General features: G+C 40.8%; 1 protein-coding gene and 1 non-coding gene across 2 annotated transcripts; both read right to left on the bottom strand.

Annotated features, from left to right (window-relative positions):
• Positions 1 to 1229: 1229 nt before the first annotated feature.
• On the bottom strand, positions 1230 to 12856 carry EIF4G2 (eukaryotic translation initiation factor 4 gamma 2). The gene is made up of 23 exons (XM_053559882.1): positions 12803 to 12856; positions 12216 to 12566; positions 11651 to 11778; positions 11287 to 11352; positions 10695 to 10835; positions 10139 to 10241; positions 9141 to 9272; positions 8671 to 8737; positions 8234 to 8385; positions 7746 to 7856; positions 7468 to 7551; positions 7281 to 7379; positions 6876 to 7017; positions 6611 to 6771; positions 6144 to 6257; positions 5439 to 5564; positions 5132 to 5236; positions 4827 to 5042; positions 4483 to 4741; positions 3986 to 4190; positions 3653 to 3864; positions 3447 to 3568; positions 1230 to 2059 (listed from the first exon to the last, which is right to left on the bottom strand). Exons 1-23 carry the CDS (start codon positions 12854 to 12856, stop codon positions 1994 to 1996), a joined length of 3216 nt encoding a protein of 1071 aa, XP_053415857.1. The 3' UTR covers positions 1230 to 1993.
• On the bottom strand, positions 5951 to 6091 carry LOC128566263 (small nucleolar RNA SNORD97). Its single transcript, XR_008374540.1, has one exon. It is a non-coding gene; the product is annotated as a small nucleolar RNA SNORD97 (small nucleolar RNA).
• Positions 12857 to 25488: the final 12632 nt, after the last annotated feature.

The raw sequence follows: 25488 nt of genomic DNA, 5'->3' as shown, positions 1-25488 counted from the left end.
GCTAGAGGATCACTGGAGCCCAGGAGTCTGAGGTTGCAGTGAGCTATAGTGGTGCCACTTCAACTATTACTGAGTCTCAGTAGCAAGACCATATGCCTTGAGGGGTGCCCCAAGGCACCAAGAACAGGTTGCTTAGGTGTGAAGGTATTTAAACCAGGATTGCAGTAGCACTTTCTCAAGCCTCCAACTAAGACAACAAAGCCTAAGTAAGGCCCAGGCCCAGGCCCATCAGGATGTTCCAGAGGGGGAAATCCACTAATCAAGGGGGTTGGGGCCCTTTTAAGTGCTTTCTAAACATACATTCACCTCCATGTGGAGCTTTAGCTGAATCAAGAAGCCAATTTTACCTAGACATTAATTCCTGAGAGGTTACAGGAATCTTCCTGGAGATTCGACAGCTTCTAGGAATAATGTTTGCAGGATAGCTGTGCTTGTCTAGGGATCAGCCTCCCTGCCCTGTATTTTATAAAATAAAGTCAAAATTTTTGTTATACTCCTCCAAATTCATGAGACTTGGGATTTGTCTGATTATAGACACTGTTTAGGTTTATTTTCAGTAACTTCACCTAAAGAATAACCTTAAATCTTAAGTGATGAAAAAGGAATTTATGATTTTATAAGTCTCAAAATTAGGCCAGGCATAGTGGTGACTCATGCCTGTAATCCTAGCACTCTGGGAGGCTGAGCAAAGTGAGACCTTCTCTATACTAAAAATAGAAAAATTTGCCAGGCATTGTGGTGGATGCCTGTTGTCCCAGCTACTCAGGAGGCGGAGGCAGAAAAGTGTTTAAACCCAGGAATTTTTATTTATTTTTTTTTTGAGAGTCTCAAGCTATTGCCCTGAAGTGCTATGGTGTCATAGTTCACAGCAACCCCCCACTTGGGCTGAAGCGATTCTCCTGCCTCAGTTTTTCTATTTTTGCACAGGTTAGTCTTGTTGAACTCGTGAGCTCAAGCAATCCATCTGCCTTGGCCTCCCAGAGTGTTAGAATTATAGGAGTGAGCCACCATGTCTGGCCTAAACCCAGGAATTTGAGGTTGTTATGACCTCGGCTGATACCACCACCCTCTAGCCTGGACAGGGCAGTGAGATTCTTGTCCCCAAATAAATGAAACAATAAAAGTAATATCCTCAATATCCTCAAGGTAAGATGGGTTTCGCATACCTCGAAACAAAAGCTAACAATTCTCCAAAAATCGTGGATTGTCTTCTCAGCCTCACAATTGTATCAAGTATCACAATGTTTATTGATAGATACAAGTATATAAAATCAGGGCATGAACATGACTTGATAAATTAAGTAGACTTAATTTCAATACTATAATAAGAGGGACCAATTCAAATTTTCACCATTTGTTTCACACCCACAAAAACCACTTCAAGGGCATTAACGATCTCTCAAAACTGATCAGTTTTGTGCAAGTAAACCATGTTTCTTTTTAAAAAGACTTGTGCACTTGCCCAGGCTCAAGGATATTAAAATCTAGCACATAAAGCCCATTACTAGAGGTAGAAATACAGGCAATATACTATTACGGCAACAACCATCAATTACAGTTAAGAATTTTTTCTGTAACAACCAAATGGATAATCAAATATTGCAACAACTCAAGTATTACTGAGCAAAGTGCATTTCTACAGTATTCAGTGTTGCTATTCAGTTTTCTAACTTAAAACAGCCTATGATAACTGGCAGCAAAGAAGGTCCTTGCAATAGACTGCCTCTGCTTGAGAACTTATGATGTAATTATTGCATGCTGCTAATATACTATCTAAACATTAAAGATACTCCTAAAATATTTGATGGTAGACTATGATTAAGACATTACACTACAAAAAAACCTTATGCAGAAGGAAATCCTAACTGACGTGCTTCTGCTTTAAATATCATGAAAACATTACAGCGGAATGAATTTTCGCAGTGGTTAGGTCAAATGCAGTTACATCATAGCAACAGTATGTTTTGCACAATTTAAGGCTTTGGCTGGTTCTTTAGTCAGCTTCTTCCTCTGATTCTTCTTCTTCAGCAGTTTCTAGCCAGGTTAGCCACTGATTCACCTGTGAATTAGATTTGTAACTTGGTAAAATTAGTACTTAACACAAGATGAAACACAAGTTTTGATTCAGGATATAAGTAGAATTCCATGTAACACAAAAGTTTTAAGTTATACCACATATAGGTATTTTTTAACAGCCTGAGAACATGCTGCAAGTGTACTTGTATATTTAAGGTATACAAAAAATTGCTTATTTGGATTTGGGGTAACATAAAAGCAGTTTATGGCCAGATACCTTGTTTTCATTCTTAGACACTTGTCTAATTACTTTTCAGAATTATTTTAAGTCTAGGACAATAGCTCCAAGCACCTATGTGCTTGTTTCTAAAATGTGTCATTTGCAGTCCCACCTAAGAACTACCAGATCAGATTCCCTAAGGACAAGGTTAAGGTGTATTAATGGAAAGATGACTCTCATGAACCTAGTTTGTGAATCACAGGAGTAAAAAGGTAAGATGCTGCAGACCAGTGTTTCCCAAAGCTCTTGGAAAACTCAAAACAATCTATGGATTGTGTACTAAGGCCAACTAAATCAGAATCTTTGTGTTCAGGCTTAAAACCTACTTTTAAAATATTTTCTAGATGATCAATATACACTGATTTTAGGATGCCCTGATGCGTTTGTTCTTCTCATAGGGCTATAATTCTATTTGATGATAAATAAATTAATCTGTGAGAAATCAGAAGCAATCACCTACTGAAGTTTCAAAAAGCTTAAATCCAAACATGTGCAATCATCCACCTAATCTATGTAAGCAGCTTTACTCCCCCAAATCCCATTACTCTACCTCTAATTTAACATCCTTTTTTTTTTTTAGAGACATAGTCTCATTTTGTCGCCCTCGGTAGAGTGCAGTGACGTCACAGCTCACAGCAACCTCCTGCTCTTGGGCTTAGGTGGTTCTCTTGCCTCAGTCTCACAAGTAGCTGGGTAATTTAACATCTTACACACCACCAGGATTGAAACAAGACTTCGTATCTTTACTTTTTGTTGCTGCTAAGCAGTTTATTTTTTTTTTGGAAAAAAAAAAAAAGAATTGCTTAGGCAATTCTCTTGCCCGAGCCTCCTGAGTAGCTGGGACGACAGGTGCCTGCCACAACGCCCAGCTATTTTTTGTTGCAGTTTGGCTGGGGCCGGGTTCGAACCTGCCACCCTCAATATATGGGACCAGCGCCTACCCACTGAACCACAGGTGCCGCCCAATAAACCAGTTTCGAAAAGTGCAGAATGATGTATGGGTAAAGACCAACTACTAACTAGGACTATCTCACCTACATTTCAGTTTAAAAAGGCTTAAAAAAAATGTAAAAAATAAACAAAAAGGTGGCTCATCTGCTGAAGTAATACCAAAATAAGCAGACTAAATTTCTATATGTAATATAGTTACCTGGAACAAAGCCTTGCCTTTCCCTGGAAACTCTTGGGTTATATCTTCTTTCCAAGCCAAGAAAGCTTCCTCTTCAATAATTTCCATATCATAGAAGTGCACAAAAAAGCGGAGTAACATGCCTAAAAAACAAAATGTTACCCCATTATTTAGTGTACTGTTTAAGAACTGTCCCACAGGCACCATCTTGATCATCGTGCACTCACCTTTTGGGAAGTTGCTGTTGTAGCAGTGCACCTGAAGAGCATACAGGGCACTGACTTGCAGATCAACATGATCATGAAGAAATTTCTGCATTACTGGCTTGAAAGAAAGAAGCAGTTGTTTTTCTTGCTCTAACTGTTCTTTGGAAGGAGCAGAGGAAGAATCTGTTTCATCACTGGGTGGGTTTACTTCACTAGAAATATACTGTAAGAAGCTGGATAGAAAAGAGGCCTTGTTAGAACTCAAAAGTTTTCTGGCTTAAGAAACAGACTACTCTTAGTCCTTGATTACTTATAAACAAAATATTACTGTATGTAGAGGATCACTCATCTTACCTAGTCATTAAGATGTTCACAAATCCTTTATCTACATGAAGTTTGGGAGAGATGTTATCTTTAATCCATTTATATATGGTTTGAGGGGATGGATCCAACTTTATTTGCTTCAACAGTTCCTTCTCCAATTTGAGGAGTGGGAATAAGAAACTCAGTCCCTTTCCTTCCAAAATCTCCAACATGCGGTCCTTGTTCTGATCAATTTCTGAAGAGAAAGCCATTTTTGCATCAAATAGTTCATTTTACTCAGGTGGCCTGTCTAAAGTATGGAGCTTTATCATTTCCCAGGCCATGTAAGATTTATGTAAAAGAAAAGGAATCAACACAGCAAATGAAATCCAAGTAGTTATATCATAGTCTCTTTTCATAATGTTGAGATCTATCCATGGTAAAATTTATCATTATCTGTACACGGTAATCAGCCTCAACAATTTTAAATACTCGAGGTACTAGGAATCTCTAGATGTGGGGTGGGGGAGAAATCAGCATTCCCTTACCTGGAAGCATTTTCTGCATATTGACCTTGCTTTGTTGAAAAAGTTCTGTTAACCATTCTCGATCTTGTAATTTAGCCAATTGCTGAAGACAAAGTAAGAAGAGAGGAAAATGGGTGCCACTTTCTAGCGGTTGAGCTAGTTCTGAAATGCTCACCAGCTCTGAAATGATGGCACGAGCTGCAAACTGTGCTAAATATGATTTCACCAAGGGGATGTCAACCTCCAGTTTGGGGCACTGGTCCAATACATTCAGGAAAGCCTTGAAAGGAATAGATGACAGTTTATTATTAGTTTTCAAATTTAGTGGTAAGAAATCTTTTCAGAGGATCAGGAAAGTGTTCTACCTGCATGAAGTTGTCACTTGTGGCTATCCCTTCCTGTTTGAGTAAACTGATCAAAGAACTTGCTTTTTCTTTATCTTCATCACTTCTATCAAGTGATAAGATGATTACTTTGCTTAACATCTCAGGTAGGAAATGTTTAGGAGCCCTCATTTCTCTTACACCATTGACAGCCTCATTTGCATTTCCACTATTCAGATACTCGGTCATGACAGTTTCCTGCAAAGAACACAATCCAACTGTATTTAGTGTTTTCCCTAACCCAAATATACTCTGAGAGAGAGACTAAAATGGCATTTGAAACTTACTGTGAGTTTAAGTAGTTCTTCCTTTGACGGCGGTGGCTTTTTGCTGGTCTTGGCAGGCTTTTCCTGGATAAGTGGTGGATTCGTTTTGAGACCAAGCTGAGGTGTCTAAAAACAAGCACCATGACAAGTATACTTATTATTGTTTAAAAAAGAGCTTGTAAGATTAGAGGGAAGAAAACACTAAAGTCTTCACATATCTTTAAAAAGTACTGCAACAATATTCATTCTAGGTGGCTGTCCTGAAAGAAACAAGGGAAAAAAAAAATGCTAGAATAATAGAAAATGTCAGACTATGTATGGTCTATACCTGTCCCAGAGGTGGTGTTTGAGTGCGTGGTGGTTGTGCACTAGGAGGAATCATAGTTATCTGGGGCTGAAGCTTTGGCACTTGATTTTTATTCATTAGGAACGACTGAGCAGGCCTCAGGCTAATCTGGAATTGCAAACAAATCAAAACAGATATCCAAATCAAGAACATGCAAATTGGCTAACATATTAAATGTAACATTTTAATATCCTAAAATTCTATACCAACATGATAGAAATCTAGGAGATAATACAAGAGTTTCTCTAGAAACAAACAACTCCATGTTGGCAGTGTAATTTCTGCCAACAAAATTAAAAACCTGATCCATGAAATACTGATAAAAATCTCACATTTATGAGAATTCTCCTAAAATCAGCATGACTAAAATATGCAAGTAAGACAGGAGATTTAGAGTTTACACAATGTCTTGGTAACATCACCCTACTTGTAAGGATAACTATAACATCTTGACAACAATTTTCCTTACTCTGACTAATAATACTTTAAGAGATTTGCCCTCATATCTCATAATCTTCGCTCATAGGACGCTGGACATCCAAAGAAAGAAACAGTAGTACAGAAAAGAGAGAAAAGGATGAAGAACTCCAGCATTAGTCCTCTTAATAACGCGTCTTTTTATAATCATCGGGCAATAAATTTCCAAATCAACAAACTACGGTATATAAGTAACATAGGCAAATGTACCTCATCTGCATTAAGCTGTCCTTTCTTAGAAAACCGAGGTGGCATATCCTTCGACTGTCCTTGCAGCTGGGATAAGAGTCCCTGACTCTGGTTATGGTAGAGCTGGCTTAGCCCCTATTTCAGAAAGGGAGAAGAAAGTCTAGATAAAAAGGGGTCCACAAATTATGGTAATCAAGTACCAAAGGGACGAGCCCCACCATAAGGAAAGCTTAAATGAATTTGCCCAGAGAAAGTAAAAGACGAAAACAGAGAAGAATAAAAATGTAACCTAACTGCCAAATAGTGATGTGATTTTACTAATACTTTACTAACCTTAAGGATAAGCAATTCAGTTTGAAATAACTACTATAGATATAAACATAGTTTAGAAAAAACATATACCCCTAAAATATTTGCATTTTTAAAAAGGAAAATTAAATCTCATATATTGCAGAATTTAATACCTGTTGTTTTAAATATTTTCTTACCTGGCTTTTCATAAACTTGCCTCCCATTTCTCCGAACTGCGATTGTGTGGGAGGCATTATGTGTCCCCCATGGCCATTGAACAGTTGATTTGAACGATGACGTCCCATGGTGGGTGAAAATCTATCCTGGATAACTCCTGGACCAGTACCAATTCCGCTACCTTAAAATTACATACAATGGACAACTCTTAAAACTCTACTAATTACAAAAATCTAAGCTGATCTTTTTTTAGTTTAACCAAACCACTATTTTGTTCAAAATTACCTGGCATTTGTCCAAACATATCAGCAAGTCCTCCCAGTGGGTCCCTATCCATTTTCATCCTGGGTGGCATGAACGGTCCCTCCAGAAAGAAGTCACTTCTCATCCCTTGAGCCATAGGAGCAGGAATAAACACTCCTAGATCCTTCAGAAATGAACAAGCACTTGTCTCTATATGCTATTTTGCTTAAAACTAAAACTCAGTTGCTGGGAAAACCAAAAGCTTCTAGAATATTAGACTATTTGTATTATTTCTGTAAATAATTTCTTCCAAAAATGACATACAGGACACTAAAACATTTTGCCCCACACCCAAGATGAGATAGTCTCATAAGTATTAAGGAGTGTGTGTGTGTTCCCCTATGCTACTATAAAAACGTTAAAAAAGAAAAACCCCAACTATCTTACTTTGACTGCATCTTGACGGATTTGATTGATCGTCTTTGGTCCATTGTCAAGAAAAGCCTTGCGAGGAACCCAATGGTGTTCTCGCAACTCTACGGTATCCTTGAATTGAAAAATAATGTAAATTTTATTTTAATGCCCCAAACAAAAAACTCAGTTTACCAACATATTTTAAGAAAATTAGTTTTACCTGCAGCAGGAAACGAATCCTTGCTGGCAATTCCTTACTTAACATCAAGGAGCACATTCGGGCAAAGTACTGATCCATTAAGGACTGACAAGAGAGAAAAATACATTAATTGAAAAGGTAAAACAAATGTATAAATTTAAGGCTTTTAAGACTTCTAGAGCATAACCAAGGTTAATAACTAAATTCAGCAATGCGGCATAAAGCCACAAAAATAAGTTGCTTAATTATATAAAGTTAAGAAAAACTACTTATATTGCTTCTATCAGCAACATACATACCTTGGCTCGTTCATGGTCTAATCTAGGCCCCACTGTCCTCATTATCTGACAGAGGCACTCCAAATCCTCTCCCATATCTTTAAGTTGGACTCTCTTCTTCTTTTCCAAAAGCTACCAAAAGAACAAAAATGCCACATGCTAATAAACCTTTATGGTTACTCTGGTTTAGATGTAGTATCGTTTCTTTTTTTATTGTTCTTGTAGTTTGGTCGGGGCAGGGTTTGAACTCGCCACCCTTGGTATATGGGGTCTGCGCCCTACTCACTGAGCCACAGGTGCCGCCCTGTAGTACCCTTTTCTTTATCATAGTTCCCATACAGCATCTAGTATAGTGCTTTCTACTGATCTTCACTAAAAAAAAATCCCTCCCAATTTTGCAATTTTGACACAGGTAATCACCGAATATTGGCCAACACCCACTTAGACAACTGAAATCATTTCCCTCACTGATTACATTCATTTAAACCCAAATACATACTCATACTCACTGTTTTGATGCACTTATGAAGGATAGATTCATGAATAAGATCAAGCTTGCCAAGTTCTCCAATGAATTTGATGTTCCCCAACATCTTGATCTTAGCAATGGCTCTCTGTTCCTCCTCCTCGGGGAGGAGGGGATTTTCACGCTTATCATAGACTGAAGAAAAAAAAAAGAAAACAAAAAACAACAAAACCAAAAATTAAAGTCAACATTCAGGGGCGGTGCCTGTGGCTCAAAGGAGTAGGCGCCGGCCTCATATGCTGGAGGTGGCGCGTTCAAACCCAGCCCTGGCCAAAAAAAAGAAAAATACACTATTATAAAATGTGCTGTGTTCCAAATTAATCTCTAACAGAAATTTTTTAAATTATTAAAAAAAAAGTCAACATTCAGAAGTAAGCTGAAAATATATAGTACTACTTACTATAAAATATAAAGTCTTACCATCAACATTTCTGGTTCGGTTTTCAAATTCATCTTGTAATTTGGAAATTAGGAGGCGTCTGAATGTCTGTTTGCAAACAAAAGACATTTATTAAGTTTTATTCTTATCTTTCAGCTTTAAAATAGCAAATAATACAGTAAAGGTACAAAAATTAATAAAATGAGCAGGGTGGCGCCTGTGGCTCAGTGAGTAGGGCACCGGCCCCGTATCTGAGGGTGGTGGCTTTGAACTCAGCCCCAGCCAAACTGCAATAAAAAGGTAGCCAGGGGTTGTGGTGGGTGCTTGTAGTTCCAGCTACTTGGGAGGCTGAGGCAAGAGAATTGCCTAAGCCCAAGAGCCGGAGGTTACTGTGAGCTGTGACGCCATGGCACTTTAATTAGGGCAACAAAGTGACACTGTCTCTTAAAAAAAAAAAAAAAGTAAGTAAAATAAAATAAAATAAAATGAGCAAATATAAACTACCACTTACTGTGCTTTGTTTCTGTCCTGGTTGACCCTCTGCTGCTGGGCCATCAAAGTTTGGTGCATCTTCTGCCAATCGCAGACATAGCTGAGCATACAATGAGCTATACTTTGGCTCTTCTAGGGCTTTGTCCACAATCTACAGAAAAATGTCACTGTTTAAACTGAATATGGAAATATTTTCAAAAAACCCTTTATTACTACTTTCTTATAGTCTTAATTTAAGGATCTTAAATTTCATGACACATTTCTTGACAAATTCTCTGTACCTTATCTAAACTTTAAAGGTAAAAACACCTATCTTTAGCTGGGCATTGTGGCAGGCGCCTGTAGTCCTAGCTACTCTGGAAGCTGAGGCAAGAGAATCGCCTAAGCCCAGGCATTGGAGGTTGCTGTGAGCTGTGACGCTACGGCACTCTACTGAGGGTGACAAGGTGAGACTCTGTCTCAAAAAGCAAAACAAACAAAAAATCCCCCTCTCTTGTAACGTTTACTATGTAAAGTAATTTAGATAAAGCAGGAGATAAATGCTTTTTGCACACAGACTGGAAAAATATAACCACTTAATGTTAGCTGTTACAAAATACCAAAAATGTCCGGCTATACAGAGCTCATCTAGTCAATATCCCTTCCCTCAGGTGTGAGAAAACATCTTGGATACCAAAACTTTAAAAAAGACACTAGAATCTTTTATGAACTATCACATCATTCATTCCTTTCTAAGACCAAAATGCGGTGTTCTGTACAAAAGGAGAACATTTTGCTAACAGGACTCGCTTAACTCTTCAAGTATATCAGGAACCTAAAATTCACCTCTTAAATCTGATGCTATTGAGAGTTAATAGTTGTTTTTATCACAATCAGTACTCCATGTACACACACACACATACATTTAAGTATCTAGCTCACATCTCAAAAGTTTTAAGCAATAATGGAAGTTTTAAAAAACAAAACAAAACACTATGTTTGTCCCCTCTTTCAGACAGGCAAACATTTAGAACTTACCAGCAGTATGACCCCTTTAAGGATGAGTTTAGACTCTACACCCACATTGAGGAGCTCAAGGCATAGCTTGTCAAACTTTTCAGGAGTAAGCTTATTTAGTATGCTAGGGAAAAGAAATCACATTTTAAGTGTTAGATAACACACAAATTGAGTTGAAAAACAGCTCTCAAATTATGTTAATTTTTCTTCTACTTGCTACCTTTATTATCAATATATGTCTTACTCAGCTAACTAACAGGATGTTGAAATAAACCTATTATTGATACACACTTGCTCCAGATTGAGGCTACTAAGCCATTTTGACAAGAAACCTTTCTCTCTTTCAAAGCTCAGTGTGTCAGACCACTATATCCATGCTTCACTGCGTTAAATATCAGATCAAAGGTAGTTCCAGCATGAGGGGCTTGTAGATTGTAACTCAATAGCTAAAGGCAAATGTAAAGCCCCAAATCCTGGTATGTATGTAGCTCTCGAGTTTAAAGTAATTCTAAGACCAGAGAAATACAGCCAGTCTATAATTCTTCCCTCCTTTTTAGTAAAACAGCCCTTGACTTACCCTCTTACTTTCCTGAAGATTGCATCATGTCGTTCTTTTTCATTTGCGGAGTTGTTTGCTGCGGAGTTGTCATCTCGTCTAGTGCTTCGTGCAGGAATCCATTTCTGAGCGTTTTGCCCTGGGGTTTTCCCCAGGAACTCGCTGATTATAAATAGTAGTGTGCATTAGAATCACCTGAAAGGCTTGCTAAAACAGACGGTTGGGCCCACCCCCAGTTTCTGCTTTAGTAGGTTTGGGGTGGGGCCTGAAAATTTGCATTTCTAGTAAACATTCCCAGTTGAGGCCAATACTGTGAGTCCAGGAACCACATCTTAAGAATCAACACTTTATACGCGCCACTTTACTAATGGCTGATTTCAGAAATAACATCAGTAAAAATAACCCAAAGAGGGAAAAAGATAGCAACTTGAGGGTAACTCACATTAGATGATATGGCTAAGGAATAACCAAGAGTTGATAGGATATCTAGCAGAAACCATGCCCCATAAGACTATGATTCCTGATATCTATTGCCGTAACTGTATGTTGTGAGTGGGAAAAACTTTTAAATCTACCATCCACAAAGCACATAGTTTTTACACTCTTACCCTACCTGTTGCCAGCAGTCTTGGGATAGTGCTGAGGTGCACCCCTACTTCCTCCTCCGCCCGAAGAAGCACTATTTAAATTTAAAAGAACATTTGCTGTTACTACACACCAATTAAGCCTCACTCAAAAAGAAAAAAAGTTTATTGTGTATTTTAAATACAACACCACAGATGGAGACTGCTCTTAGGCCAGAGGAAAGCCAAACAAGTGATTACATTTGTTTGTCAGGTGGCAATTATTAAAACTGCCAGTGAAAATTTAAGAACTTTAAAAATCAAAACCTCAGCCCATTAAGATTTGGTGTGATGACTCTTGAATTTTAGGAGTAGCCTTTTCAAAAAGATTCCCCAAATTAGATTTTCAGATACCTGAAACGAGAAGCACCCCCTTCTGCAATCGCACTCTCCACTTTGGCGGCTTGACAACGAAGAATCTTCAAAAGAATAATATTAATGGATGGGGTGGGGAGGGGAGGGTATGGAAGAAATTCAAAAACCTAGAATGAGAAAGAGCACCAAAATTAGACACTGCTCACTACAAATCTATAAACCTTCATTCAATTACAATTTAGATCAGATCCTGGTGCTGCAGCGGATTGAACTTTCACTGCATTGCAGATCTATCTCATGAGATAAAACAAGAATGTCCTCAAAACACAGACGGTAAGATTTCATTTTGTTTAGCCACCTGGTGTTCAAGGATGCAAGCCTTCACAGAAAGGCGGGCCCATCTCAGACTTCTAAGAACAAATCTTCTAAAAAAGCAACACTCCACCGCCTTTAAAACTGAGCGCTGAGATCAATAATAGAAAAATCTAACTCTGTCTACACGGCAGTATTATGTGGAAAATCTGCCGTAATTTTTACTGCCTCGACGATGACCGGGGACTCATCAGGTACCCCCGAGGACAGACGGCTCAGTGGTCTTCCCCACCGCCCCTCCTCTCAACCGCTCTCCAGAAACTGGCGGAGACGGGCAGGACGGGGCACGGGTGCGCAGGGCTGGCACCAGCAGCAGGACCAGGGCCACAACATGGCAGCAGGAACCGCCGCCCCGATTTTCCTTTCCCGGGAACAAAAGAGCGTCGGATTGTTCCCACCCGGGCTCCGGCTGGGAAGCGCTCCCGACAGCCGCCCCACGAGGCCGCGGGTCCCTCGGCGGGGAGGCGCAGCAGAGGCCGCCCCCGCCGGCCCAGCGCCCGGCTCTTTGTTCTCCAGCAGGAAGGCGGCCTCTGCCCACCGCCGCCTCCGGGCGGCCCCCTCCCACCCATAAATCCCCCCGGACCTGACGGCGGCCGACAAAAGGGGCAGAAGCGTCCGCTCTCCCCGCCCTCCCCCGCCAAGCGCAGCCGCGCCGCCGCCGGGCCCCACACACCTCCTCCTCGCAGGGAGGCCGGGCTCCGGGGCTCCTGCGCTTCGCTGGTCCCGCGCCAACGGCCGGGCCCCCCCCGCCGGCCCGCGTCCCTCCCGCCGCCGCCGCGCGCGCGGCCCCCGCTACGCTCCTTCGCCGTTCGGGCACACCCGCGCCTCGGTCCGCCACGGCCGCGGCCCCGCGGAGGGCGGCCACCCGGCCATGACCGGACGGCGGCCGGGCCAAGGCCGCAGTTCTTCTACTCCGTGAGCTACCGGAAGGGAGAACAAAGGCCAAGACCAACCAGGTGCCTAAGTGCAGAGGAAACGCTAAAAAGGGTCGCCCCACCCGGCTTCGCCTGCGGCCGCCATTTTGTACCGCTCGAGAAGAAGCGGCCAGGAACGGCGGCCATTTTAGAGCGCTCTGCGCGGCGGCGGCGGCGGCGTCTCCACTCACCTTCACCGAGAACTCAGCAGCTGCCACCGCAGCTGCCTCCTCAGGATCCGGTCGTCGGGGACGGGGAAGGGAAGGGAAAGGGGAACGGAAAACAAAAAAGGGGGAGGGAAGGGGGAGGAAGGAGTCGGGAACGGCTTGAAACTCTCAGCTCAAAGGAGTCGCTGCTGCAGCCACCACCCGGTAACCGCTGCCACCTCCATAGAGCTCCGACTCGCTGCTGGCGCTAAGGCGTGTCTGAAGCCGAACTTATCACTCTAGGGCAGCCGAACTCACCAGAGCCGCCCCGAATGGCTCCTTGGCCGCCCAATCAGCATCCTGGCTGCCATCCGCCACCAATCCGCTCAGGGCGACGGGGAGGAGCCACAGGGCCAAGCTCGGTTGCAGCGCAGCCCCGCCGCAGTGCGCAAAGCCATATTCGCGAAGGCTCTGAGGCCAAGCCGGTGGCGTAAGGGGAGCCAAGCGCTGTCAGGCCGCGGGCCGCTTGCGTAAAGTCGGAGAGCCCCTCTGAGTCTGCGTTGTTGTGGCTGCTTCATCTCCTCCACAGGCTCTTTGTTCCCTGACTCCGTACTCCGCGCTGGAGTTATACAGGCCTCTCTTCCCTCTACCTCGTTTTCTCACCAGGAATTTGGGAAGAAAACGATCCCTCTTCCTACTTTATCCGACGCCCACCCGCGGCGTGTCAGAGCATTGGTTTTCCTGGCGCCCGGCGGAGCGGTGACTGCCGGTCGCGCGCCTGGCCACCCTGGGACTGGCCTGTTGGGTTGAGGCCTGGCGCCCCCCGCCGCAGCACCGGGAATCACTGCCTGTGTCCGGTTCTTGGTTGGCTTCGGCAGCGTGAGGGAACCGGTACATAAGGATTGAGGGGCAGACTCGCGCCCCGAACGAAAAAGAAGCTTCATTCAGCTCCTTATTGATCCACCCCCTGCAGAGTGAATGAGAAAGGGATGAAAGGAAGGGATTTAGTGTCCGTGTTTGTACCTCACACAAGAAGCAGTTTTCCCTACTGGAGTCTCTGGCCAGCGGTCACCGAGGAATACCCAGAATATGACAGACTTCTTTGGAAGAAGTGTCTGCAGAGCGCGGGCATTTGGTGGATTTTAAATTGCTAGCTGCTGCTTTTTATTCGTTGTTTTTTAAAAGAGCACGTTGAGCCTTGTCAGCTTTGTATTTTCATTTTATGTAAGATCCACCATAGGAAATAGGGTTAAGATTTTCAAAGCCGCAAGTCGGGCTATTTATACTTCTCAGGTAATATTTTAAAGGGTAGGGACTGTGTTCCATCTTTTGCGACATTTTAGCTATACAAAAATGGAGTCATGTTTCCATATACTTAACAGAAATGTCCCCATCTCCATTTTGAACATACCGTTGTGTGTAATCAAGAGCAAAAAAGTGTATGTGTGTTTTAGCATGCATGACTTTTAAAGAAAGTGTTCAATAAAGAGCAGGGTTTTCAAAGACCGGAACTTAGGTTTGACAAGTCAAAACAGCTCTTAGTGTTGAAAGCGCCTAATCCTTAAGAAAATTTTCGGGAAAGTTGCATGATTTTTCCTAGGACCTTTAAATCTGATGATAGAAGGATGTGGTGTGACTTTGAAGGTTTCTAACACAATTTCAGCATCTTTGGGTCTTTGGCTACACCTTATTACTACTATTATTGCTATTAAATCAATTTCACTTGAACTTTATTTTTAAGAACTAGAAAAGACACTCTCTTGAGGTTAGTTTTTTTTTTAAAAGGAAACAATTACTTTTGGGAAAGGTACAAATTTTGTTTCAAATCTAGACGTTTCACTTTGCAATTTTACCAGAATAACATTTCTTATTTTTAAAAAATGCTTTAACATATAGTATGTGATATTTTTACTTAACTGGTTTACATTCCCCATGTCTGATAATGAACACATTAGTCTGATAGGAAGAGCAATGTTCAAAAACACTATCTTAGACAAGGTAGCATGAGGGAGGAAATAAAAAAAAAAAATTTAAACCCTCTAGTCTACACTTCGAAGAGAATATTCACCTAGCTCTAAAAGCTGGATTTGCTTATAATTAAGAAATATGAAATCTAATAATTAAAAAATTAAAAAGGTTTCGTTTAATCTTGGCTAATTGCAAACCCGTCTAGTGGGGGCTTTACCTGTATAAGTGTATGTGAGAAATTGGCCTGGGAGGGAGTAACCCTAGGTAGGAAAAGTAAAAATATTGATAAAATATATCCTTTCAATTGCTTGCCAATTATTGGGAGAAATAAACACAATTTTGAAATGTTTTTATCACGTTATATGAAAATTCAAGTCGTCTGGAATTTTGCTTTTAGTTCATAGAAAATTGAGTTTTAAATGTACCCACTTCAATCTGCTAGTTTTACACTTTTATCAGTTTTCTGTAAGACTGAAAAACTCTTTAAAAAGAGTCTTGACTAATTTGTTAACTCATACATATTTTTTGCATTATTTAAACTATGTCAAAAGCTAGTTATTATTCTAGCACATACTATTCCTGGAGCATCTGCTATCCTTTCTGTGCTTAAGTATTCCCCAATCCTATATCTTCAAGCCAGATCTCTCACTTTAGATCCAATTCTGAAGCTGGATGTGGTGGCTCACACCTGTAATCCTAACACTTTGGGAGGCCCAGGTGGGTGGATTGCTTGGGCTCAAGAGTTCCAGACCAGCCTGAACAAGAGCAAGACTCCCATTTTTACCAGGAATAGAAAAACTAGCCCAGCATTGTGGCAAGCACTTGTAGTTCTAGCTGCTTGGGAGGCTAAGCCAAGAGGATTGCTTGAGCCCAAGAGTTTAAAGTTGCTGTGAGCTATGATGCCAGAGAACTCTACCAGGGCAACATAGTGAGACACTGTCTCAAAAAATAAAATAAATGAATAAATGCATCTGAATTTCCAATAGCTTATTAATCAGAGATGCAAGCATGCAGCCATATGGAGTTTGGCACACACATTAACATTTGAATTAGTTAGGCTGGCTGTGGTGGTTCATGCCTGTAATCCCGGGAGACCAAAGCAAGTGTATTGACCCTGTCTCTAAAAAATAGCCAGGTGTTGTGGCGGGCATCTGTAGTCCCAGCTACTTGGGAGGCTGAGGCAAGAGGATTGCATTAGCCCAAGAGTTTGAGGTTGCTGTGAGCTATGACACCACAGCACTCTATCTAGGGCAACAAAGTAAGGCTCTATCTCAAAAAAAAATTTTTTTTTCATTAGTTGAATTCAAATATTAGGAACTTTTACACACAAATCCAAATTTACAAGTTTTCATGAAAAATTTTAAAATATGGCAATAATGGGCCTGAAATTCTTGTAAGGCAACATTCTAATATAGCTGAGTAGGACTGCCTCCTCTGGGTGTTTTCATTTCTATACAGTTAAATCTCATTTAATTTACTTATGTTCCTATCTGGCCTCTACAGCCATTTTGCTGTTTAAAATTGTTTATTCAAATTCAACAGTTTTAGTACATAACTGATCATCTTCCTATTATAACAAAAAGGAGTTAGACCAGGTGAATTCAAATATCTTCTCGACTATTGTGAAACTTTGGGCAAGTTATTTAATTGCTCTCTCTTCAGCCCTGTAAAATGAGAATGATAACAGTATTTATTAAGTGTTGTAAAGACTGAATGAGAAGCATATAGCATAGATGTTGACACAGTAGTTTTCCATATCAGCAATATTGATATACCACCTTTTTCACAACTATTTGCTTTTTCTAAAGATCCTACTAATCCTCAATGCTAGAAACTTGACTGTACATTTTCCCTTTGCCTTTTATCGGGTTTCATATTTAATCCTGATGTTACTTCTCTCTAAACGTTTCCTGCATGCATATTCCCTATAACATCATTGCATCTATGCTAATCTAGGCCTTAGTATGGTTTTCTTCCGAATTACTGAAAAATCAGAGATGGTCTTATAGTTTCTACCCTCCCAGGGGTCCTCAAACGTTTTAAATGGGGCCAGTTCACTGTCCCTCAGACCGTTGGAGGGCCGGACTATAGTTTAAAAAAAAAAACTATGAACAAATTCCTATGTACACTCTACATATCTTAATTTGAAGTAAAAAAACACAAAACGGAAACAAATATAATCACACCGCCTCATGTGGCCCGCGGGCTGCAGTTTGAGAACCCCTGCTTCATGTTAGGTTTGCTTAAAATAGTTTTGAACATATTATTGCCATGCTTAAGAATCTTAGTACTTCACTGTTTTCTACATCAGCTGATCTTAACCTTTGCTACACATTAGAATCATTTGGGGCCTTTTTGTCATCTCAGTGTCCAGGCTGCATCTAAGACAAGATAAATCAATCTTTGGGAGTGGGATCTATCTAGCCATCAATAGCTTTTAAAAATTCTACTGTGGGCGGCATCTATGGCTCAAAGGAGTAGGGTGCCCGCCCCATATACCGGAGGTGGCGGGTTCAAACCCAGCCCCGGCCAAAAAAAAAAAAAAAAAAAACCCGGGCATTGTGTCGGGCGCCTGTAGTCCCAGCTGCTTGGGAGGCCGAGGCAAGAGAATCACTTAAGCTCAAGAGTTGGAGGTTGCTGTGAATTGTGACGCCATGGCACTCTACCCAGGGAGACAGCTTGAGACTCTGTCTCCAAGAACAACAATAACAAAAAAAAAAAAAACAGAGAGAAAGAGAAAATTACAACAGTTATAGCTGAAACAAACTCTAGGAAAAGGAAACAGAGTTCTAGAAAAGATTAAAAGAGTTTTTCCGAGTAGGTTAGCAGGCATTAGAACCCAGGGATCCTGTTTGTTGTGCCTGGCTTTCAAGCCCTTTATATTCTTCTCCTCCCTACCTCTTCTATTGGCCTCATTTTTCACCACTCCGGGACCCTCAGTCTTCTTTCATGGCAGTAGTAAGGCTGGTATTGCTGACCCTTAAAATTCACTACTAAAACTCCTTTGCTTGCAATTTTGAGGATACCCTTATTTATTCCCTCTACTGATTCATTCCCGAAGTATAGGATGAGCATTTAAGTGCCCTATTTAAAAACCTCAGTATAGGGTGGTGCCTGTAGCTCAGTGGGTAGGGTGCCACCCTATACTGAGTGGCAGGTTCAAACCTGGCCCTGGCCAAACTGCAACGACAACATAAAAATAGCCAGGCGTTGTGGTGGGCACCTGTAGTCCCAGCTACTCGGGAGGCTGAGGCAAGAGGATCGCCTAAGCCCAGGGGTTGGAGGTTGCTGTTGAGCTGTGATGCCACAGTACTCTACTGAGGGTAATAAAGCGAGACTCTGTCTCTAAAAAAAAAAAAAAAAAACTTCAGTATAGTTGGGCATTGTGGCAGGCATCCATAGTTCCAGCTATTTGGGAGGCTGAGGCAAGAGAATCTCTTGAGCAGAAGAGTTTGAGGTTGCCGTGAGCTGTGATGTTAAGGTACTCTACCAAGGGTGGCAAAGTGAGACTGTCTCAGAAAAACAAAAAACCTCAGTAGCTCTCTCCTAACAGAATAACATTGGAACTCCTTAGTTTGGTATAAAAGCCTCTGTCATCTGGCTTCGGCTTATTTTCCTATTCCTGGGTACACCTCCTTCATTCCTGTGGTTATCCCCTAATCTAGTTCTATGGTACTCCAATTTTGCTCCATTTAGTTAGGATGTATTTCTCAGACAGAGCCAGTAGAAATTCCAATGGCTTGAATATGGAAGGTTAAAGACAGAAGAACTAAGAATGGGGCTGGGCATGGTGGCTCACGGCTGTAATCCTAGCACTCTGGGGGGCCCCTGTAATCCTAGCACTCTAGGAGGCTGAGGTGGATGGATTACCTGAGCTCCTGAGTTCAAGACCAGCTTGAGCCACAGCAAGACCCTGTCTTTAAAAATAGCCAGGCGTTGTGAGGTGCCTGTAGTCCCAACTCCTTGGAAGGCTTAAGCAAGAGAATTGCTTGAGCCCAAGAAGTGGAGGTTGCTGTGAGCTATGATGAAACAGCACTCTACCAAGAGCAACAAAGTGAAACTGTCTCAAAAAAAAAAAAGAATAATAGATTTTTGGTCTTAGCAACTGGCAGGTGATGAATAATGTAGGAGAAACTATTTCAATCATGTTTAATTTGAAATGCCTACTAGATATCCAAGAGGAAATTTCAGTAGGCAACTCAATATAGACTATATATATCTTAGCTTGCATGGAGTGGGGAAGGGTGGATCAGAGATGGAGATTTGACTAACACCAGTGTTCTATTTTTTGACTAAAATTTGATGGTCTTTGTCCACTTGGTAGAAAAAAAAGTCACTTAATATATCAATAGCTAGGCAAGGAGAGTTGGTGTATTCTCTGTTTTCGAGGAGCTCACAATCTAGACAAAGATAAAAACAAAGTTTTAATTGATCAGAGTGCTGTTTTAAGAAAATTAACCTTGTAGCTTGTGTAGAATGGATTGAAAGGCAAACCTGCGGATAGGAAGATCACTTAGAAGGCTATATAGTGGCCGGGCATGGGGTATCTCACACTTGTAATCTTAGCACTTTAGGAGGCTGAGGTGGGTGAATTGCTGGAGCTCAAGAGTTGGAGATCAGACTTAACAAGAGACCCTGTCTCTACTAAAAAGTAGAAAAAAAACTACCTAGGTGTTGTAGCAGGCCAGCTAGTCCCAGCTACTTGGGAGGCTGAGCCAAGAGGATCTCTTGAGCCCAAGAGTTTGAGATTGCTGTGAGCTATGATACCAGAGCTCTCTACCTAGGGCATGGAGTGAGATTCAGACACACACACACGCACACGCACACGCACACGCACACACGCGCACGCGCACAAGAAGGCATATAATCTCCCCCTTTTTTTTGAGACAGTCTCCCTATGTCATCCTTGGCAGAGTGCCATGGCCTCATAACTCACAGCAATTCAAACTCCTGGGCTTAAGCAATTCTCTTGCCTCAGCTTCCCAAGTAGCTGGGACTACAGGCTCCCGCCACAATGCCCAGCTATTTTTTTCTTGCAGTTGTCATTGTTTATAGCAGGTCCCGGCCGGGCTTGAACCCACCACCCTTGGTGTATGTGGCTGGTGCCCTACCCACTGAGCTCCGGGCACTGCCCCATATGATCCCTTTTTTAAATGGGGCTTCCTTCCCAAAATCACAAGATTCTTAAGGTGGGATACTCCTTTTGCATTACCCGTAAAGTTCTTTACACACACAGGAACTGAGAAAATATTTGTGCATATTTTTTTGCTGACATTATTAATTTCTTCAGTATTTCCTATCTCAATCGGCTTCTTCATCAATTCATCTGGGTTCTCTTTCCTGCTTGACCTTTAAATATTGAAGCACCACCACGGATTTATTCTGGGCCTTATTCTTTTCCCTTGGAATAGCTTTCTCCTAGATAATTCATTCATCCTATGACTTTAAATACTATTTATATTATGATAACTTCCAAATTTATATCTCCATTTCAGATTTACCCTTGATGCAAGCTATAGATACATATCATCTATATTGAGTTGGTTACTGAAATTTCCCTTTGGATACCTAATAGGCATTTCAAATTTAACATGTTTGAAATAGTTTTTCCTCCATTGTTCACCATCTGTCTGTTGCTAAGGCCCCAAACTTAGGAATCATTCTTAGCTCTTCTGTCTTTAAATCTTTATCTATGTCTTTAATTCTATGTCCAATCTATCAGAAGTTCTAACGGCTCTATCTCTAAAATATGTCTTATATTGGTCTATTTTCCCTTGATCTACACTGATAGCACCGTAATCTAACCCATTATCTCTAGACTGAGTTACTGAGCCTTCTAGAACTGGTCCCTCAACTTCATCTCTTGCTCTCTGATATGTTTCTACTCAGAAGCCAGTCATCTTTTAAAAATATAAATCAGGTGGGTGTGGTGGTATATGCCTATAGTCCAGCTACTCAAGAAGTAGAAGTAGGAGGATTGCTTAAGACTAGGAGTTTGAGGTTGCAGTGAGCTATGATAACACTACTCCACTCCAGCCGGGGCAACACAGCAAGACCCTGTCTCAAAAATATAGATACAACTCAAATATGGAAATCATTGCTAGCTGTTCCTTGGGATGGTAAAATAAATAAAATGGAAAAATATGAATCAGACAATGTCATTCCCATGCTTAAAACCATCTAATCATGGACATACATTATATCAACAATAAAATCCAAACCCCTTATCGTGACATACATGATCTTACATGATCTGACCCTTGAATGTTATCACTCTGACCTCATCTTTACCATGGTCCCCTTGATCTCTGTACTTCAATCAACTGGCCTCTTTTTATTTATTCTTCAAACATATTAAGTTTATGCAAAGTTTTCTATTCCTCAAATGCGTAAAAACTATGGCTAATTCTTTTTCAAGTTCCACTGCCCAAAACTCTTATCTCAGTTTTTTAACATGGATCCCTTTTAAAATTAATTTAGATTTCAGCTTGAATTACCTCCTCTTTAGAAAAGCCATCTCTGATTCCCCTATGTAATAAATAATGTTTTCTTTTCCAGGCACTCTGTCACATTTCCCCCCTTAATTTTTTTCATTGTCCTCCTTGCTTTCCTCCATTCTTTCTTGTGTAATGTATGGTCACTGCATTAGGATATAAGCTCAACAACAGCAGGAACTTTGTCTGCCATGCTGTGCCCTCCGATTTTTAAAAGATGACTCTCTAGGTAGGGAAAGTGTTAGAGAGCAAGAGATGAAGAGCTTAGAATAGCTAGCATATATAGGGATCAATAAATAGTTATATAATATGGGAATATACATTCTTTCTATTAAGTCTCACTTTAAACCATTTTGCATATAGGGAAAATTGAGAATTAGGTGTCTTTTCCAGTGTAATTAAGTCAATATGTGGCAGAATCTCATACTTTCCCAAGTGGATCAATAACCTCCCTCCCAATAGCAACATGAATAATGGTAATGGAGATACTCCTTTTTTAAAGTCAGTTTTACATGTGTAAGTTGCTTTCATTAGTTTCCTTTGGCTGCCAAAACAAATTGCCCCAAAGTGGGTGGCTTAAAAAAAACTGAAATTTATTTTCTTATTTTTATTTATTTATTTATTTATTTTTGAGATAGAGTTTCCTCCTGTCACCCTGGGTAGAGTGTGGTAGCATCAGAGCTCACAGCAACCTTGAACTCCCGGGCTCAAGAGATCCTCTTGCCTCAGTTTTTCATTTTTAGTAGAGATGGGGTCTCATTCTTGCTCAGGCTGGTCTCAAACTCATGATTTTAAGCAATATACCTGCCTTTGCTTCTGAGATGTTAGAATCATAGGTCTGAGCCACTATGCCCAGCCAGAAATGTATTTTCTCATAGTTTTGGAGGTCCAAAGTTCAAAATCAAGGTGTTAGCAGGGCCACACTTCCTACTTCTTACCAAGACTCTAGGGAAGAATCCATCTCTTGCCTCTTCCAGCTTCTGGTGGCTACTGGCATTTCTTGGCTGACAGCTGTATCTCTCAGCTGTCTTCACATGTCGTTTCCTGGGTGTGTTGTATGTCTCTGTTATATGGATATACATGATTATACTCAGATAAACTCCTCCTCTCAAGATCTTTAATTTATCCACATTATTTTGCCATATAAGGTAATATTCTGAAATTATGGCAATCAGGACATGGACATATCTTTGGAGGCAGGTGTCATCATGCAGCCCAATATGATGCTCATAACATTTCAGTGCAAAACTAAATTCTTAGAACTGTACCTAGTGGACCTGTCTCTTTGCGTGAATCATCACCTTTCATTTAATAAATATTTGGTGAGTATTTGATACATGCTTTGAATACTACTAGAAATTTGGAATACATTGATGAATAATAGTAAACAGTTTATGTGTGGAGTGAGAGAAGGTACTATTTATAATTATACTGGGACAGAAGACATAAACCAGGACTTTTGATCACCTTAATTACCATGCATGACATTAGGTCATGAGAACGAAATAGACCAAGACCCTCCCTGCTAATATTTTTCCCTTTGCTGTTTTTCTTTTCTAAGTCACACATAGTTTTTTCTTTTAATTTTTTAATTTTTGGGGGAGAGGGAACAGGGTCTCACTCTGTCACCTTGTAGAGGGTACCCTAGTGTCAGCTTAGCTTACAGCAAACTCTTGAGCTCGAGAGATCCTCTTGGCTCAGCCTCCCAAGTAGCTGGGACTATAGGCACCTACCATGATACCTGGCTAGTTTTTCTATTTTTAGTAGAGGTGGGGTCTTGCTCTTGCTCAGGCTGTTCTCAAACTCCTGAGTTCAAGTGAGCCACCCTCTTTGGCCTCCCAGAATGCTAGGATTACAGGTATGAGCCAACAGCCCAGCTTATGTTTAGATTTAAAGAGACACATTTTAGCCTTAAGTATAGGAGGACAATTGATGCTTTCAAGTTCACTGTATAGTTAACCCTTGAACAGCATGGATTTGAACTGTGTGGTCCACTTATATGTGGATTGTCTTCCACTTCTGTCACCCCTGATATATAAGAGCACCACTTCTCTTCTATCAGTCAATGTAGACAAGAATGAAGATAGTTACGATGACCCACTTCCACTTAATGAACAATAAATACACTATATTTTCTCTTTCTTATGATTTTCCTAATAACATTTTCTTTTTTTTTTTTTATTGTTGGGGATTCATTGAGGGTACAATAAGCCAGTTACACTGATTGCAATTGTTAGGTAAAGTCCCTCTTGCAATCATGTCTTGCCCCCATAAAGTGTGACACGCACTAAGGCCCCACCCTCCTCCCTCCATCCCTCTTTCTGCTTCCCCCCCCATAAACTTAATTGTCATTAATTGTCCTCATATCAAGATTGAGTACATAGGATTCATGCTTCTCCATTCTTGTGATGCTTTACTAAGAATAATGTCTTCCAGTTCCATCCAGGTTAATACGAAGGATGTAAAGTCTCCATTTTTTTTAATAGCTGAATAGTATTCCATGGTATACATATACCACAGCTTGTTAATCCATTCCTGGGTTGGTGGGCATTTAGGCTGTTTCCACATTTTGGCAATGGTAAATTGAGCTGCCATAAACAGTCTAGTACAAGTGTCCTTATGATAAAAGGATTTTTTTCCTTCTGGGTAGATGCCCAGTAATGGGATTGCAGGATCGAATGGGAGGTCTAGGTTGAGTGCTTTGAGGTTTCTCCATACTTCCTTCCAGAAAGGTTGTACTAGTTTGCAGTCCCACCAGCAGTGTAAAAGTGTTCCCTTCTCTCCACATCCACGCCAGCATCTGCAGTTTTGAGATTTTGTGATGTGGGCCATTCTCACTGGGGTTAGATGATATCTGAGGGTTGTTTTGATTTGCATTTCTCTAATATATAGAGATGATGAACATTTTTTCATATGTTTGTTAGCCATTCGTCTGTCATCTTTAGAGAAAGTTCTATTCATGTCTCTTGCCCATTGATATAAGGGATTGTTGGCTTTTTTCATGTGGATTAATTTGAGTTCTCTATAGATCCTGGTTATCAAGCTTTTGTCTGATTGAAAATATGCAAATATCCTTTCCCATTGTGTAGGTTGTCTCTTTGCTTTGGTTATTGTGTCCTTAGCTGTACAGAAGCTTTTCAGTTTAATGAAGTCCCATTTGTTTATTTTTGATGTTGTTGCAATTGCCATGGCAGTCTTCTTCATGAAGTCTTCCCCCAGGCCAATATCTTCCAGTGTTTTTCCTATGCTTTCTTTGAGGATTTTTATTGTTTCATGCCTTAAATTTAAGTCCTTTATCCATCTTGAATCAATTTTTGTGAGTGGGGAAAGGTGTGGGTCCAGTTTCAGTCTTTTACATGTAGACATCCAGTTCTCCCAACACCATTTATTGAATAGGGAGTCTTTCCCCCAAGGTAAGTTCTTGTTTGGTTTATCGAAGATTAGGTGGTTGTAAGATGTTAGTTTCATTTCTTGGTGTTCAATTCGATTCCAAGTGTCTATGTCTCTGTTTTTGTGCCAGTACCATGCTGTCTTGACCACTATGGCTTTGTAGTACAGACTAAAATCTGGTATACTGACGCCCCCAGCTTTATTTTTGTTACTAAGAACTGCCTTAGTCCTAATAACATTTTCTTTTCTCTAGCTTACTTTATTGTACGAATACAATAAATATATAATATAACTTCCATAGTTGACCACCTCCCTACATTGACCACCTTCTTAAGTTTACCTAATTTTCATAAACCTGACATGTACCACATGTACTAAGGCCTAGTTCTATATGTTGACCAGTTTGTTACAATCCCTTGGGTGTTCGCCTTACAGAGAATCTACTATATACCATACCACGTAAATGTTAATTGACTGTTTATGATTTTGAGAAAACTTCTGATCAAAGACTATTAGTAGTTAAGTTTTGGGGGAGTCAAAAGCTATACATGAGGGTGGCGCCTGTGGCTCAGTCGGTAAGGCGCCAGCCCCAT

This window comes from Nycticebus coucang, chromosome 14 (assembly GCF_027406575.1).
Source record: "Nycticebus coucang isolate mNycCou1 chromosome 14, mNycCou1.pri, whole genome shotgun sequence".
Taxonomy (NCBI): Eukaryota; Metazoa; Chordata; class Mammalia; order Primates; family Lorisidae; genus Nycticebus; species Nycticebus coucang.
This window is presented reverse-complemented; position numbering and strand designations above follow the sequence as displayed.